The sequence below is a fragment of the Lepisma saccharinum genome, chromosome 7 (genome assembly GCF_977018435.1).
Source record: "Lepisma saccharinum chromosome 7, izLepSacc3.1, whole genome shotgun sequence".
Taxonomy (NCBI): Eukaryota; Metazoa; Arthropoda; class Insecta; order Zygentoma; family Lepismatidae; genus Lepisma; species Lepisma saccharinum.
Window position 1 is genome coordinate 55,378,677 of NC_139235.1, and position 18,979 is coordinate 55,397,655.

An 18,979-nucleotide genomic window follows, 5' to 3' on the forward strand; every position below is an offset into this window, starting at 1 on the left:
TGCTGAAATTCTTAATCCATATTTTCCTTGTTTTTTTGCCCCTTGAGGCAATCAATGATGAATAAGTGACATTGACAAGGGGACTCTAACAAGGAAATACCCATGTCTGTGCTATATCTCAAACCAGGAGTTTTTGGTGCTAAGATCTTTTGTTAACCACCAAATGTTATTGGCTTCTGAGCTGGCTAGATATTAACAATTACAATAGCTTGAATTGTGATTTTTTAAAATTAGAATATGAAAAAATGCTGTAGATTACAGAAAATGTTTGGCTTTGCAAACGAGATAGTATAACATAAAACTGGGTTTCAACCAGTGAGTTATGGACAAATTTATACAGTGGAATCTTGATTTTATGTTTTGCAATGAATCTAGTTGAAAAAATTTAAAACACTGGGAATTGTAAAATCAGGAATATTTTGTATTATTTTGCTCTATTGGGACAATGGAAATTGAATTTTGCCTTTTCTTTTATCTATTCTAATGTGTATTCTCATGCATGTAGATCAAGTGCTATTAGAAGCAGATATGGTTTAATTATAGGCAAAGCATCACAGCTTTTACTTTGCCATGGAAAAAAAGACAAAAAGTATTATTTTCTGGAATTAAGCTACAGAGTGATGCACACATACAAAACCAACCTTCAACGACTTCTTCTTACTATCTGCAACAATCAAACTCATTATTCATGTAACAAATAACTCACCCAATCAAAATTAATCAGCAGACAACTGGCTCTATTTAAAAATAAAGAAAAGCTGGAAAAAACTCACAGAGCTTCAATATAACCTAGTTACAGCACAAGTTTTACTAGTTGGCTGTGTGAAAGGAGCAATGTCATTTCTTCTCTAACGTATGTATTAAATGAATGTATGAACAGAATTTTTGATGCAATATCTGTGTGATGGTCATATTTTCTAGGTATGAGAATGTGCCTTCTTTAGTGAATGACTTAATATTCTGAGTTGCGGACTTAAGATGAATTTTTCACAAAATCCTTCAGAAAATTGCATCCATGCTAAGCATTAATTTTTGCTACACGAAAAGGGGGAAAAATTAAGTACATCACTAGATATTAAAAAAATAATTCATAATTCCCTCCCTTAAATTTTTTCAACCCACTAAGGAATTTGTGAGTCGTAAGTGGATTGGTGATATTTGGAGATATTTCCAGTATACAAGGTGTGGCAATAAAGTTTCTGGACTCATGCTGTAACTATTTTATTGAAAAAAAAAATCAATCAGAATATTGTATCCTTCAATGTAGTCCTCTCCCCGATCCCTATCCTGCTCCACGAGGATCTCCCACTGTTGCAGGTCATTTTCTGATATGCTGTTCAAAAGCTTTGGCTTTCACCGCGTCCACAGACTGGAACCGGGTTCCTTTTAGTGCACACATGACTTCTGAAAAGATAAAAAGTCCGAGCTAGGTCTGGTGATTATGGTGAAAGTGAAAGTTGAAAGTGAATGAAATTTTTATGGTGTGTTTTGTATGGTCATTATCAATAGTAAGTGTGTCATATTATTTCACTAAATAATGTATTTGGAAAAGAAAAAACAACATATAATTAATGTATTTTATTTTACATAAGACCTATGCCTACAAGTATTTTTGTATATGATGACACAGAACTATCTTATGTTGTGATTTCTTTGGGTCTGACTGTAATATATATATATATATATATATATATATATATATATGTAATTGGTGATAAAATAACGCATTAAAGTATTAAGTAAATAATTTTATATTTATCAAATCATGAAAGGAGTCAAATTCGAAATTAAATTCAACGGACGTTCAAAATGTTTAAAAATAGCACTATTTCCATAACAGATCATCAAGTATTTTTTACCATTGACCCTCAGAAATATCTCAAACTGACAATGAACGTTTATTTATATATATATATATATATATATATATATATATATATATATATATATATATGATCGACAGCTAAAAAGTCATTCATTTGCGTGGCTGGTTGATAATCCATCACCAGATAGAATTTACACAATATTTACCTAAAAACTTTGGGTAAAGTCACCTTCCCCCTAAAAAAAATCCCTTGGTAATGGACTTTCGTGTTCTCACACAAAAAAGTCATAATTTGGCACAATTTTTCTTTTGTAGGCAAGCCTTTTGTAAAGTTGTACTTCAGTCTGTGCAACCAGCCCTTCCCATTTGAGAACAATATACTGGGGAAATCCCCCGTCCTTCACTGTTGTCATGGATTCGCGTAGTGAAGAACTGTTTACAAGCATCGCCCAAACCATTGTTTTCTCCCCCAAAGCCTTTCCCTGCCTTCTTTTTCTTTTCCTAGCTCTCAGCATGCGGTTTTCTTGGAAGAGTCGCCGATTGTGAAAGAAAAAAGGGACGGCGGAGGAGTGTGGAGGGGGGGGGGGGGCAGGTTGAGCGCGAGCGGTACAGAGGGGGAAACGGCTAGCGCGACCAGCTTAGAAAAGTCGAAGTTAAAATTTACATACATTGCTCTGTACGTCGAAAAACTACAGACATTCTAAAGAAAATTATGTAAGATCAGTTTCATTTCTTTCTGTAGAAGAACAGTTGAAGCTTTCTTGTGCTTTAAAATGTTGATTTAAGTTATTACATAGAATTGGCGAGCAAGTGAATTTTACGAAATTGAGATAAGGAAAACTACGGAATAGATAATGCTTTTAAAAAAGGCTTCGCGACAATAACTAATTTCATATTCGATCTTTAACTCAGTAAAATTTAAATGCCACACACTTGACTGTTCGAGCACAGAAGGTCGACGCAAGAACCTATTTTTTAGGTATCGTCACCAGCGGTGATACGGGCTCTTAATAGAGTTCTAAACAGACGAAGGTCCTGCTTCTCCTGTGTGAACCTGAGGGACAGCCTAAACCTTCTGATCACCGAAAGCATCTTCAAGTACGCAAAGCTTATGAAGCCGAGGGCTATGGCGTTCACAACCATGAACATCGCTGCTGAGTTCCTCCCAGCCCTGGTATGAGGTAAGGAAAAAATCGTGTGAAGTTCAGCACCAAAGGGAATCTGAATAGCCACAGTATAATGCTCTCACACTTAAGTATAGTGAGGAGAGATCTGGATTATTGGATTATATTGAGCTAAGCAAAGTTAAAAACGTATTGTATGAGAACCAGACGGAAGTAACTCCAAGTTTTCGAATTTACAAGAAAGAGGAAATTATGTATTCCTAAGAATATGTGTGACGGTTAAAATATTCAGTTATTTCGAGATACGTGACTCCAACTTACTGCTAAGGATTAGAAGTGGGGATATGGCGATCTGTTTATTTAAACAATACTCAAAATTGCATATTTGGAGTTACGTTGCACTGGTTCTCATACGATTAATAGATTGTGAGATTTGCTCTAAAATACACAATTGGACTCAGATAGAAGAAAAAATGGTGAAAGTATCATTGAAAAAATATGCACAATTAAAAAAAACACTGATAATATTATTTAACTCATTTGCTTTAAATTACTGTTTTTTCTGTCACTTTTGGCTAATCGTGGAAATATTATGAATTCCTTGTGCTAAACAAATACCATCTCAATGCGGTGCTATTATTCCTATTTTTTTAACATATGCCAACACTTGGCATAAGAAAATATTTTGAATAGTTACAAACAGCAGAATATAAATATTACATTGCAATCTAATTTTGAATTTCTAATGGTACATTCGGTTTTGCATATTGCACAGTGATTCAGATCACACTTTAAACTGTAGGTCCAGTCCTGATTAGCTTAACCCTCATAAAGAGGAATTTGTGCTAGACAAAGTTTCTAGCTTTACTTATGTTAGATCATTTTATGTTATGGTATTACCTCAATTTTTATTGTTTAAAATTATTCACTTGTGATGATGCAATAGTTTTATAGGTGTAATCCATGTAATATCCATATTATCTTAAATTATATAACTTTGAATTCAAATGTAAATATATTTAACAGTTCTTACCTTTGCGAATGCATCATGGGTGTGCAAAGGTAAGCACACTCCATTGTCTCCATAGAACCCTTGCCCGTAGTACTTCAGCCCACTGATTGGTAGAAGAGCAATGGCTGCAGAGGTAAACCACAAAATGGACATATTAATAGCAGCCAATCGAAATATAGAGTGAGGCCTTTCTAGTCGTTGTGTAATGGACACAACCTGTCGTAAGTGATGATTGAGAGGATGAACACTGATGACTCCGAGCTAATGGTACTAAAAAAAATCCTGGTAAAAAGAGAAGAACAAAAGTTATATGTTAAACTAGGGTAAACTAATGAACAGATATCTTATTGCAAATGCAGGGTTATACTTTCACTGCTAGACCCTGGTTAATGCGAATATCTCAGCTCATTCAATGTGCACAAATATGTGACATGCGGTGAAAAGAATATTATACTTTGAGAAAGGAACGAAATAAAGTCAGCTGAAGGTGAGTAACAATGTGTGGCTGTAAAACTTGATAATGACCTTCCACATAATTATCATTTATGCTCTTCCTCTCGGCTGTAGTTGGCACTCGAGTTGGCTTCTGTGGAGCACAAGTGAAGTGCACAGTTAGTGATATACAGGATTCTTTTCAATTTTTGCTCAGTGTGTGGAATTAACCCTTAAACGCATGAATTATTTTTTGTCAATTTTTACCTTGTTTCTAGTCTAATATCGGTTGTAATGTACTAATAACCGATTTTGAATCATTTTTTGAAACATTTTCATTCTCCCTTTTCGAATTATGTCCCGTTACCATATGGTAACGCTATGCGTTCACCCCTACAAATTGATTTATTTTTGAAAACTTTGAAATTTCTGAATTAACCTTAAAATTGCTTTCAAAATTTGGTTATTTTTTTTATAATACAAATATTATAGATCCATTGTTCATTAATCTCACATTTTCTGAGCTAGACGAGCCCAGATAACTATTTATTACATAATAATTACTCTATGTTCGCATAATGTACACCCTTGAGCGAAAAAAACCGCCCACCCTAAAAAATTTGAAAGTCCAAATCTGCACGATGTTACAACAAGGCAAGGCAGTGTAGCAAAACTCACATGTGAGAAAGTAGCATCGCCAGTACGTCGAAGTCTTGTTGATGCTACAAGACATATGTAATTGATGTACGTATTTACTTATTTCTGACGAATAATTACAATTACAAATAATTAAACAATTGATAAATTTCGCAACACATTCTTTGCTCTTGCTTCATTCGTCAACATTGCTATTGCTGCAGATATCTTCTGAAACTCGGTGAATATGTGAATGATGATGGGTATGTTGGTTCCAAAAAATGATAAAATATATTTTTTCAACTTTATAAACATTACGTGCTGAATTTTTGCATAAAATGAATATTGGAAAAAATACATAAACATGCGCGCACACAAACACACAGCCACAAACGGCCTCCCCGATGGTGCAGTGGTAGTGTCGTCGCCTTGTAATCAAGGGGTCCCGGGTTCGATATCCGCTGGCACATAGTGGTTCGGATCACACTTTAAACTGTAGGTCCAGTCCCGATTAGCCTTACTGTGCGTAAAGTGGACTTAAAACACCAACTGAACTCAAAACGCACCCACAAAACGTTTATATAGCCAGAAATGAACACAATAGCAATTGGGTGTTTGGTCACATAAACAACACGCGTGTTGATCTTAATTACGTGTCCTACCAAGTCGACAATGAAACTCCAAATGGTGCGAGTCCTTCACAGTTTGTAACACTGTCGATCATCGCGGCAGTCATTCTGACTCAGCTTTTCATCTGTAGGAACTGGTTACATTTCTACAGGCTCAGTGGCGGCTCGTGGTAAACCAAAGTGGAGGGGCGACAGCTCACAAATTTGCTCTACTTGTAATGTGAGTTTAATTGATTAATTTCGTATATAACAGCCAACATGATAAGAAATTGATATATTCGTCTTTACCGAATATCTTGTTTTGCACGTTTGCACATATTATGATAAATTAATAATTATTTAACACTATTGCGAAGATGGAAGAAGAAATAGAGTTCTAACAGATTTCGTTGTTTTTTTTTTTTTAACTTAACAGAGGGGAAAATTGATAAGCAAAATGACGAATATTTACGTGCATTGAACGTGAAAATTACTAGTAAAAATGTTACACAAAAACCGTTTCCTGTCCAACATGACTAATTGATATATGAAATAGGGCAGCAAAGTAAATATCTCACTGGAAAGATGATATCTGCGTTACCAGAAGCTCAAGTTCTACAGTAAAAACTTAAAACTTACCAGAAATCTTCTTCAGACATGCTTGTTCTAGATTCAAATTCGGTCTAGGCCGGCCTAGGTTTTTTATGTTTATTTTATTCATCCAGACTTCTGGTAGAAAAACTTCGCACCAACAAGTTCTCCACATAGCTCATCGCAACAAACGTACAACTAGAGCACACTACCGAAAAAGCTTCACTTTTCCATGGAAAACGAAGAAACAACAAGCAAAGAGAATCGAGTATTCTCTTTGCAACAAGTGTCAATGCTATCGTCTACCCATGCAGTCATTTTATTGCCTCAGGATTGCCAGACAATTTTGACAAATTTTCAGAAATTCGTAGTACACAGGTTCCTGTAGCGGCTCTTGGTGAGTTTAGATGACTAATTTCTAATTTATTTAACAGCCGGCTTGAAAAGAAATTGTGAAACTTTGTCACACTATCAGGTTTTTTTCAAAACGTGCTAATCAAAACATGTAATTAAATCTAATTTTGTGAGTAACACGAAGCTGTAGCCGACTTCCGTGGCTAGCATACAGCTCTGAAAAGCCATGGATTCTGGGTTCGAATCCCGGCCTTGACATGGGTGTTCTTTGTGAGTGCCCTTCCATTTAATTATCACTTATCCTCATCGTCGTGATTTTCGAAAAGTAGCAGAAAGCGACGGTAAATAACAAACATCAAGCACCTGTCTGTACTTTTTCAGTTACCGATATTTTCTTTTCTCATTGGAAATTACATTATTTATTGCTCTATGGAATACAGAATGATTTCTTTCGACGGTTGGTAATTTTCCTTCTTGTGTTAACTTCATTGCTTCTGGCAACTCTTCATTGTTTACCGTTCTCCGGAGAGAGGGCCAGTTTCGCCTAGGGGGTTGGTTTCGGACGACAAACCCTCCGTCCTCCCAGCCACAGATCCTGCGCGTGTTATTCCGCCAGTTCCCTCGCCTCTTAACCCTCGCGGCCGCGCCTGAGAATGCTCTACGTCTCGTAAGGTGGGAGGACGGCGCCCCGCCAGATTTCTCTCGAAGTTCCGTATTCCCCCGCACGGTGGCGTACAAACTTCGCAATTTGTCGCGGAAGAATGAATACAGAACCGACTAACCAACCATCTATAAGCAACGGAATATTTTTAATTCAGGCAATGTAAAAGATAATATATAAATGTTAAAGTAATGTTTGTTCACTTGTGGTTACACACGGCAGTGCGGCGTCCATATCGTCCTTATGAGCGGCCGCCCCTGTAGGCTACAACAATCATACGTAAGGACATAAAAAATATCATGGGCACAAACCAAACTGAAATTTATGGGGGAAATATGTCTACAGATCTCTCGCGAAATATAAAGTTGCAAAAAGTGGCTGGACGAAACGTGCCATGCGGTAACTGCCGAGCGAGACGGGAAGAGCATGGTGAGTTTGTGGGGTGGGGGGGGGGGGTGAGAAAGAGAGAGAGAGAGAGAGAGATAGAGAGAGAGAAATCTGGAGTAGATGGTTAAGGCGTCCTACTGATAAACTCAGACTGACATTTTGATCCCATGTTCGAGTCTCCACTTGGCCAATACCTTTTTCTTTTCTCTTTTCCGTCGTATGGTAGAGTTAAATAAAGTATGATTATTAAAATTGCCCTATTGTTTTCACTATCGTTTCAAACCATTTGAAAATAACTTTCGGAATCACGGCGTTGGCTCCAGTGTGCTGCAATATTCGTTATAAATATTTGTTTGCGTTTATCAGAAACATTTCAAGATTGAAGAGCCTAGTATTACAACGTTAATCAAAATATGACTCGTTCCTTACAAATATCGGAACGTCTAGTATTTCATGTATGTGTTGAAGAAAACTTTAAAATACTCGACATTTTCATAAGCTGATAATAATATTAATAATAAATATAACATTAATAATAAAGTGAAAAACGGTAAGATTTGTAATTACATACGCCTTCTTACCTTGACTAGATAGTTGCTGTTGAGTGATAGATTCCTCAGATTTGCCTTCAGGAGGATACGGGAAGAATATCACGTAGTTTATTCGCAGCGTCAGGCGACCTTGAGTATTGCTGTAAAATGATTTCCTTCCTTCTTGCCATCAGAATTGGTATAGATTTTTCCAAAGGCGAGAATTTCTTCTGTAAGGAAACAGACGTCATAACTAAATGCTGAAAATATTCAGAACTCCATAATGAAAGACAATAAGATAAGAACACCATATTTAGTATCCAGCATATGACATTTTGAATAAAAAAAATCGAAGCTGAAAATAAATCCTCTCACAACAATGCCGTTACCTGGACTGAAACTAATGGCCTCAAACACAAACTTTATGCTTCCTAGAGAGACTTCTGGCACTAGATTTGTCTACACACTCAATATAGACAAGCTTCTAACACGAACGTGTGCGAATGTTGAGCGTTACCATATGATAACGCTATGCATTTAAGGGTTACACAGTAGCGGAGAATGTGTTCATTGCAAATATGGAGCGTCGAGTTCGACTGCCTGAGCAGCGGTGGCGGACATTTCTACGCCTTCTGTAATGTGTACATGTTTATCATGTATCAAGCTATGTATTCATGTAGGTATGTTCTAAATAAAATGCATGACTTTTGAGATATTTGCATTTTCCAAGGTCTTTTAGCGAAACAATCACCCTGTAAAAATACATTCCATTAAATGATATTGAATAATAATAATAATAACCCGTGGCTCTACAGCCCTTGAAGGGCCTTGGCCTATCCCCCGACTGCCAGTCTCCCTTCCACAATCCTACGTAGAGGTGTGGAGATGTTCAACCAGTAATGGGGTGACGTGGGGTCAGCAGGTGGAAGCTTCAGTCGTTATAGGAGATGTCCATGACCGGGTTACGCTACACTCTCATGGCTCCCCAATTTCCTCACGATGGTGGCTTGCCACCGGTTCTATACACAGGTCAAAAACCCAGAGACTGAACCCAGGTGGACTTGAACCCATGCCGTCCCGTAGTCGGAATCCAAACACAGCTCATTATACCGCACGGCCACAGAGGAGGACAAATGTCATTGAATAGAAATCTATAATAGAGAGAGAGCCAAAGGCTGTGTCCGAAAAACCGAAAAGCAGGCTTGAAATATGTACTTGTCGGATGTGACGTCACATAGTGAAGCGCAGAAGTATCAATTAAGCAAGTAATCGAGCCTGTAGCACACATTGAGCATCAATGCACACTTGCGTGCTTGTTGTTCATTTCGTTTTTTAAATCATGAAACTCGAGAGTCAGCCAGGTGTTGGTTGTAGTTCTATTGTGTGGAAATGTGAGTGCAAAAACTTTTTAAAATGCTGTGTGATTTTGTGGTGAAAGATAAGTGTTTTTAACATGGTAAAACCATGTGTTCGCAGTTTTACCTACTGATTGTATGAAGTACTCCATTCCAAAGTGCAATTAGACATATTCGCTTTCAGTTTAATGCTTCAAGATCTTAGCTGCGAGATCATTCTCGAAGGAAGTTCGCGTCAAGTACGTCTTGCTCCTTTCGGACACAGCCAGATAAATACAGATGTCCAAAGAACACATTTGTGAATCTAGTGCATTTATTGCCTTGAAAAATACATAATCATAAAAAAAATCAAAGTATTTTATGTTGCATGCCCTGAAGTGAGTCTGGACATTTGCACAAGGTGTGTGTGTGGGGGGGGGGGGAGATGTGAGTGGTAGTTTCACTAGAGAGAGAGAGAGAGAGGGAGAGAGAGAGAAGAGAAATAGCTGAGGGTAGATAAAAGACAGGGAGAGTGGAGAAATAAGAAAAAAACAAATTGAAAGAAAACGTGAAGGAATCGTAGAATAGAAACAAAACAAATATTTTTTTATTTAAAACATGTTTAAAATGTTTTAAACAGTGTTTTAATAAAAAGTACATGTTTGAAACAAATAAAACATTTAAAACAATGATTTAATTTCTAAGAATAATAATTAATAAGGAATCTGTTAATCATCCAAGGAATTGCTGTGTTTCTAGTTATAAAGGAGACCTCACTAACTTCTTAAAATGCCTATTTATGTTAATGAGACAATCAAATGCTTACCAAGGCAAAATTAATTGTAGAAAAAATTATACACTAAAACGTAACTTTCCACCCTCTAACAGTATCTTCTTCAGACAAAGATTCACAATAATTTCATCTAAAGGTCCAACAAACATCTTATACGTATAACGTATACTTTCCTGAAGTTTACATAATCAGAAAGAGAAAACAAAATGTTTTTTTTATTACCACCTATCACAGTCAATATGAATGCCAATCGTGACACATATCTAGTAAAATTCAGCCATGTAAATCTGCCATGTTGTCCACAGGAAAATGACAATGTGTCCTTACAAACTAAACTAGAAAATCTAATGGAAAGAAGTCTGGTAATGCTGATGGACATCCCATAAGTTCGTATCCCTTTATCTAGGAGACAGGAAACCTTTCTTCAAGAGAGAAGAACATGTATGGTGAGCAGGGCTCCATTATCTTAAAAAGAAGTTCCTGAAAGTAGTTGTGAAAAGTCTCATCGAAAAACAAATGCCATTCTCCATCAAGCAACATCACGCTATTACGTCTAACAGGATATTCAGCTATTTCTCTTCTCTCTCCCTCTCTCTCTCTCTGTCTCTCTCTATTTCTTTATTTCTCTCACACTTGCTTGTTTACTTCTCACTCTCACTCACTCTCTCCTCTCTTTCACACACTCTCTCTCTGTAATTGTCCTCCTTTCTTGTATTCTCTCTCGTTTCCTTCATACCTTCTATTTTCTTCCTTCTCTAAAAGTTCCTTTGTTATGATGAAGTAAACTTGTAGACACTGCTTCCCCCCTTTCCCTTTGTAGATTTGTGTGACCGTCCAGAGTATTATATTATATTTAGCAGAGGCGTGGCGTGCATGTAGCCGCTGTTACCGCAGGTAACACTAAAATATAAAGAATTGAAGAACCTGTCTTAAAATATTATTACGTACATAAACTGGTAATATTGTCGTAAAGTAAACATTGCAGACTGACATTTTTTCTGACACCGCAAAAGCGAAGAGGAGGACTGATCCGGTACGCTCCACAGGCAACATGAGGGAAGGACCCTGAGCCCACCAAAGGAAGACTTGGCGTAGCGGTAAAGACTGTTATGGCGGGAGGAGGAGGCGGGCTGTTTAGCCGGCGCAGTTGCCGGTGACCCTTACAGGAAACTTACCAGTGTTGCCATATTCAATTGACAGAAAAGAGCTAAGTCGCCTAATCGGGTCTATCTTACTCTGAAGGTGTCCAGTCACACTGGGGAACGATGGCGCAGTGTTAGTAGCGTCGCCGCCTTATAATAAAGGGATTCCGGGTTCGATACCCGGTGGAGGCACAAGTGGTTCGGATCCAACTTTAAACTGTCCCGATTAGCATTACTGTTCATGAAGTGGACTTAAATCGCCAAATCAAAATTTTAAAAAATCAAATCACACTGGGGCAAAAGCAAACTACCAAGTGATATTTTGTATTTACACTAAATATCAGCGATTATGAAAGTCCTCTTTGTCCTTCTTCGACATCATGGGCGAGAAGGAGAGGAGAGGGATGGGTATGGTCAAGGGGTTCGCTGTCCTTCTAAAAATGTCAACCTAAAATTCTATATTTCACACATATAATATTATTTCGGTTACAGGAATTTGTGATAATTGTTGATAATACAGATTGACATTGACATACGTTGTCGCAGGAATGCAATAATTTCGGATTGAAGCAATGTTTTTGAGGTGGTAGAACTGTTTTTGGGTGAAAACAATACTTACAAGCATAATTTCCCGATTGTTATCTTAGCACGCTCTGAAGTGTCAGGTGTCGCAGGTTCGAATCCTCAGCAAGAAATGGTTATTTCAATGTTCGTTGTTATTATTTTACTTACATAATTATAAAAATTAATAATTACATACACAAAGAAATAATAATTTTATTTCAATAATTCACCACGCATCGTCATCGTCACGATTATCCTATAAAGCGAAAGCCTTAAAGGTAGCAAAGGACGTAAAATATACGAAATAGTAGTGGTGTCAGAAATGAGATTTCAGTGGATTTAGCGAAACATGGGAGTGGGAGTAGTTAGGAAACAAATGAAGACTACATCTACTCTACATACGTCTTATTTGAAACGAAAATGTTTCGCGATTTGGGCAATTCTGTTTTCAAATGAACTAAGATGGCAACATTAGTAGAACTGGACATCTTGCAGGTTCCGAAGGAAATATTGGGGAAGGGCCGATGCTGAGAGGGGAGGGGGCAAGGAGGGTGCTTCACGTGTTACAAAAGTAAACAACGGTTTGTGGGAGGGACTGTGCAGTGGGAGTTTTGTGACTGGTGTCTTTCGTCTTTATGTTGTTTTCGGGCATTGTCAATTAATTTATGAAGCTTGCTCCGAGTTCCGAGGTGGCAGGTTCATCCTATCTGGACAGTGTGTGTAATCGTGCGATAGAAGATATTTTGAAGCAATCTTTCGGTTCGTTATTTTGCAGAAAACATCGAAATTGTGGCGAAAGGGAGGCCAAAGCCTATTTTGAACGATTTAAAAACCAAGTCGTCTGCTGGATATGACCGACATTTCAATGTTTCGTGGTATAACCACTATCCGTGGTTATGTGGATGTGTGCAGTTGTCGAAACTCTTTTGTTGGCCATGTACTCTATTTTCGGGTGAAAAAAACAAAAAAAACGTGTCGAATTCAGATGTGGATAACATGGACCATGACGCACCCAAAAATTCAAAATCAAATGAAAAACTTCTCTTTATGACAGCATCATAGAAGTTTTTTGATTTGATTTGATTGATTTTGCTTCGCTTGTGCCACTTTTGGCTAATTTGCGAAGATGGGGATGAGTGATGATATGATTAAATTGATGAATAGACATCACAAACCCGCATGCCCAAGCTAGGTTTCGAACCCGGGATCCCAGCATCATATAACTATTTTCAAAGTCGGATTGATCTGCTCTATAAGTAGCCTTAGATGTTTCTGTAAGTATCAAATTACGTATTATTGTGTCAACAACCAATGTTTGCGGTTTCACTTTAGTCCTTATGTCAACATTTTTTTTTCTGATTAATAACTTTACCAAAATCTAGTATTGAATTGCATACGTACCAGATTAATATTATATGAACTACTTGGAAGACATTGGGGGGGGGGCATTAGGTTTAATTTCTAAGAATAATAATTAATAAGGAATCTGTTAATCATCCAAGGAATTGCTGTGTTTCTAGTTATAAAGGAGACCTCACTAACTTCTTAAAATGCCTATTTATGTTAATGAGACAATCAAATGCTTACCAAGGCAAAATTAATTGTAGAAAAAATTATACACTAAAACGTAACTTTCCACCCTCTAACAGTATCTTCTTCAGACAAAGATTCACAATAATTTCATCTAAAGGTCCAACAAACATCTTATACGTATAACGTATACTTTCCTGAAGTTTACATAATCAGAAAGAGAAAACAAAATGTTTTTTTTATTACCACCTATCACAGTCAATATGAATGCCAATCGTGACACATATCTAGTAAAATTCAGCCATGTAAATCTGCCATGTTGTCCACAGGAAAATGACAATGTGTCCTTACAAACTAAACTAGAAAATCTAATGGAAAGAAGTCTGGTAATGCTGATGGACATCCCATAAGTTCGTATCCCTTTATCTAGGAGACAGGAAACCTTTCTTCAAGAGAGAAGAACATGTATGGTGAGCAGGGCTCCATTATCTTAAAAAGAAGTTCCTGAAAGTAGTTGTGAAAAGTCTCATCGAAAAACAAATGCCATTCTCCATCAAGCAACATCACGCTATTACGTCTAACAGGATATTCAGCTATTTCTCTTCTCTCTCCCTCTCTCTCTCTCTGTCTCTCTCTATTTCTTTATTTCTCTCACACTTGCTTGTTTACTTCTCACTCTCACTCACTCTCTCCTCTCTTTCACACACTCTCTCTCTGTAATTGTCCTCCTTTCTTGTATTCTCTCTCGTTTCCTTCATACCTTCTATTTTCTTCCTTCTCTAAAAGTTCCTTTGTTATGATGAAGTAAACTTGTAGACACTGCTTCCCCCCTTTCCCTTTGTAGATTTGTGTGACCGTCCAGAGTATTATATTATATTTAGTGTAAATGCGATTGTCGTACATTTTTCTTATAGGTACCTGGTAGTCCTAGACAAGGGAAAATAGTGAAAGAAAGGTAGAAAGGAGAAGTGCGAGAGATAAGAGAGTGAAGGAAAGAGATTTATAGGAGTTATAGAGACAGGAAAGGATGGAAGGGGGGATGGTTATACACACACACACACAGAGAGAGAGAGAGAGAGAGAGAGAGAGACGCCAGGGTTACCCCGGGTACGAATCCTTGCCTTTACATGGGAGTTCTTTATGAGCGTTCCTTCATTAATTTCAGAAGTGAAAGAAAAGCGACGTTAAATAGCAAAAATAAAATCGGAGAGAGATGGGGAGAGAGAGAGAGAGATGAATTGTGGGAAGAGAACAAGGAAATATGTAGAGACAATTTGAAGTAGAACAAGTTCGAAAATAGGTTATGGGCAGAAAACAGTAGAACGAATACAAAAATGGCCACATAACATGCGTTTCATCTCGTTGGCCAGGAACATTGAGTGTTCTATTCACGATCTCGCATTTGGTGCAGGGATCGATTCCCGACTGTAGTATGGGTTTTTCATTGAGTGCGTTTCTCAGCTAAATCATGGGACTCTCCTACAAGGTAGTGAAAACGTTGTCGCCTTGTGATCAAGGTGTCCCGGGTTCGATCCCCGGTGGAGGCACGTAATGGTTTGGATCCAACTTAAAACTGTAGGTGCAGTCCCAATTAGCCTTACTCCACATCAAGTGGACTTAAAACAACAACTCAATATTCCTTAAATACCTATTTACGGAATCGAAGGCTCTTTTATTTCCCTCCACCCTTTAGAAACCCACGCGAGAGATCGTAGAAATGCGCGGGCGCCGTAGCAGGAACCCTCGCTTCTTTCGAAGTTCGCCCACCGTTTAGTTCGCGTGTTGCCCGTGTGCCGTGCGGTGGCGCTAGTGAAGCTCTCCCATCCATTCGCAGGACGTGACGGCTGATGGCGAGGTCCGAAACCCGGAGCGTGGTGGTGGCTGTGATAGCAACAGGTAGGTGGATCAGTCAAACGAGGAAATGATACGAATTTGTTGTCGTTCATTTTACAGCTGTATCAAAAAGCATATGATTGATTTGCTTTATTTTACTTCGCTTCTTGTGCCACTTTTGGCTAATTTGCGAAGATGGGGATGAGTGATGATATCATGAAAGTGATGAATGGACACTCACAAACATCCATGCCCAGGTCAGGATTCAAACCCGGGACCCCTGGCGTCGTGCTAACCACTCCGCCACGGGGACCAATCATATGATGTGAAGAGGGAAAATACTTTGTTTTGGAGTTCTCTCAGTGGTTGATTGCAGTTGTTTGCACATTGCATTCGTTAGATTAATGTCGAACGTGTAGCAAAAAAATACGAGTACCTAGCTATAATTGGACGTGTAAGAGCGGCCGTAAGGTTCCCCATGTATCCAAACTATCGTAGAGAGACTAGGAATCCAGATTTCGCGATTAGAATTCGATAATTCAGTTTTACACAAGTTCATTTTTTTCGGCACAAAAGCAATGAAACGCGAGCGCTTATCATTTTTCAGTCTCTACACAAAATTATCACGCTTGCTGAGGATCAAGAAAGGTTTTACGTTTGCGACAAAAGCGAACTTGAAAAATGTGCACATTTTTTCAAGCTAGCGAAATTTAAACTTCGCGAGCATCCTCTTTGATCATTGTGTGAAGCTATTCCTTGACTTGCTTGGAATGAGATTTTACGATTGGAGAAAATTCTGACGAAACTTAACCAGTCATTTTCTAATTATTTCTTCCCTATAATACACATGCCCCGTCCAATTTGCTGCACCTTTCTGACTCTCTTTTTGCACCCACGTGTTTAGTTGGTTAGTTTACTAAGTTGAACGCCGAGTCGCCAGTCGTCTCCATTTTTCTTCATGTAGTGTATGTGGTGTCTGCACCATTTTCTCCACGTCCAGGAGCGATGTACAGTGTGGTGTAAGGTCACGTGGTACGTACTAACCTAGCACATAAATGTTGAATCTTCTGAACTTGAACACCGCTATTCTTGCGTCTAGCATGGTTGAACGTAGTTTCCTTGCAACACCGGGATGCATTTGCACCACACCTGGTTGGCAAAAAATGCAGCGACCTACATTTGGCTACACAGAATTCGAAATGCATGACAAAAAATTGATATGTTTTGGCGGCATCAATTGACACAGTTAAACATGTAATTTTGATGCATTTTAATGCATTGCACAAAATAGCGGTTGATAAAATTGTCCTTTGATGCATTTATGTGTGTATTCTGATGCATCAAATGTGAATTATTCGTAGTGTATGCAGTTTAATGTTTACTTGAGTCAACATATTTATTTCTCAATTGTGGCATGCTAATCGGGACTGGACCTACAGTTTCACGTGAATCCGAATCCCTATATCCCTCCACAGAGTATCGAGCCCTGCACCCCTTGATTACAACGTGACGACGCTACCACTACGCTATCCGGGAATGTGATTAACAGTCATACAAAATTTATACTGATTGCCTAACGCTCAAACGACGACCTGTTCCGATTCTGAACAATCAGATATAATTATATGACAAGCAACATACTGTGGCTCAGATAATGCCCCGGAAATTCATGTTTTGATTGATACGTGAGCTTTAAAGTGGGTCATGATTAATTAAATAGCTGTCGTATCGGTAATTGGGGAGGGGATGGGGAGCAGTCCAAAATTTTAAAGGCGCAGTTACGTGCTTTTTAACTATCGTATGTAGCTGTTGTTAATCTCTGTCAGACGATTTGCAAGCGAAAATGCATTTATAGCGCATGTGTTACTGTTACGTGTAGAAATTGTTGAGGAGTGTAGCAGCCAATATTTAGGCATTTCTTGCAGCCCTTAATTGCCATCGTTGTCTACAGGGGCGGAGGAGGGAAGGCAACATTTTCTTCGTCCTTTTACGTATATTTCCCTGTTTATTGTAATATATGTGGTCCATATGAGCATGAAAGTACCTTCAGATCTATGTGGAACGATGGCGTTCTCAGTGGCGGCGATTGGGTGTCAAAAGTGAAGGAGAAAGAACAGGTTACTTTCTCTTGGTAGACAAGGCTGGCTTGCGTTAGCACGCCATAGTAGGGGGGGGGGGCAAAATTATGTGGGAGGGGGTAACTGTCCTCCCTAATCGCCCCCACTGGGCTTAATGGTAATGTCATCTTGCAATAAGCCCCTCCATAAAATACAAAAATGCACAAATATGCATAGAGCACGCTAACCACTAACATGATAATTATGCAAGATGATTAACTTATTGAATTAAAAATTGCTGTTGCTAGCGCATGAAAAGTGACAGGTTGGAGCAAACGCGGTTGAGTGCGCTCTTCATTACAAATTTCTAACACATACACACATGTACCATTCGAACTTTTTGCAGCTAGGGGAGGGAAAGTTCTAAGGGCTAAACATTTGCAGCTAGAAGGGGAATGCACCCCCATCTACAAGTACCACTCATACACTGTTGCTGGTTAGCACATCGCGCTGCGACGCCAAGGGTCCCGGGTTCGAATCCCGGTCGGGCTTGGTTGTTTGTGAATGTCCATTCATCGATTTCCTCATTTCATCACTCATCCCCATCTTCGCAAATTAGCCAAGAGGCACAAAACGCGAAGTAAAATAAACTAAATCAATCAATCAAACACTGTTGCACACAGCTTCAGGATGATCCATCAACAACTGATACTCCTGCTGCTGTCGGTGCCATCTGGAAAGTGACCCATTTGTTTCTGACATTACTGATTGATAAGCGTTTTTTCAATCATTGTAACAACAATATTCTTCCAGTTTTGGAATGTATTTGGTTCACGCATTGCCCAGTGTAGCGATAGAGATTACTCTGGACACAAATCACAAAAAGAACCACCAAGAGGCAAACATGAAATAGACGACTGCACTAAAAGTACTCCCAATATGTACAATTACATGCACGTTAACTCAAATATGCAATCAATGCACCACAAAACGTCACCAGAAAAATACAAATCAAGTGAAATGACAATCCGTTGAAAGCATGTGAATATTCCCAAGGGAAAAAAATTAACACATGCAACAATCTGCCCTGTCGTCGTCTTGTAATCAAGGGGTCCTGTGTTCGATACCCGGTGGATTAACATGCAATAGTATCCTACTTTCAACTGTAGGTCCAGTCTCGATTAGCCTATCTGTGAATGAAGTGTACTTAAGAAACTCATCCTTTTAGAAATTGCCTCAAAATGATTTTAAACTTAAAAACGTACTTTTTGTGACCAAGGAATTAAATGCTTATTTTAGGGCAAATCCTGATCCTAAAGAATACTTTCTGTGTTCCAGAATGTGTGGTGGCTGAGGACCGAAACCTTTTTATTTCATATTGCTTGAAGTCTAGCCTCATCTGCCGGTATATACCACACGACACTGTCCGGCTGGCATGGAAGGGAATAGTCACGTGATGAGAGGTTCAGACCTCAGGTCAAAATTTCCATTTGGCCTCTGCAGGCACTTCAGAAGGATGTGTGCTTCGAAAGTCTTCCATTCAGCTCCAGTCGGCCTCTTTGTCAA

General features: G+C 38.5%; 1 protein-coding gene across 1 annotated transcript in view; it reads left to right on the top strand.

Annotated features, from left to right (window-relative positions):
* The first annotated feature begins 15,306 nt into the window (after positions 1–15,306).
* Positions 15,307–18,979, top strand: part of LOC145990474 (uncharacterized) — a 462,687-nt gene continuing 459,014 nt past the window's right edge. The window contains exon 1 of the mRNA XM_083126168.1: positions 15,307–15,419. Within this exon, the coding sequence (XP_082982294.1) occupies positions 15,371–15,419 (49 nt within the window). The 5' untranslated portion in view covers positions 15,307–15,370. The remainder of the gene's footprint in view (positions 15,420–18,979) is intronic.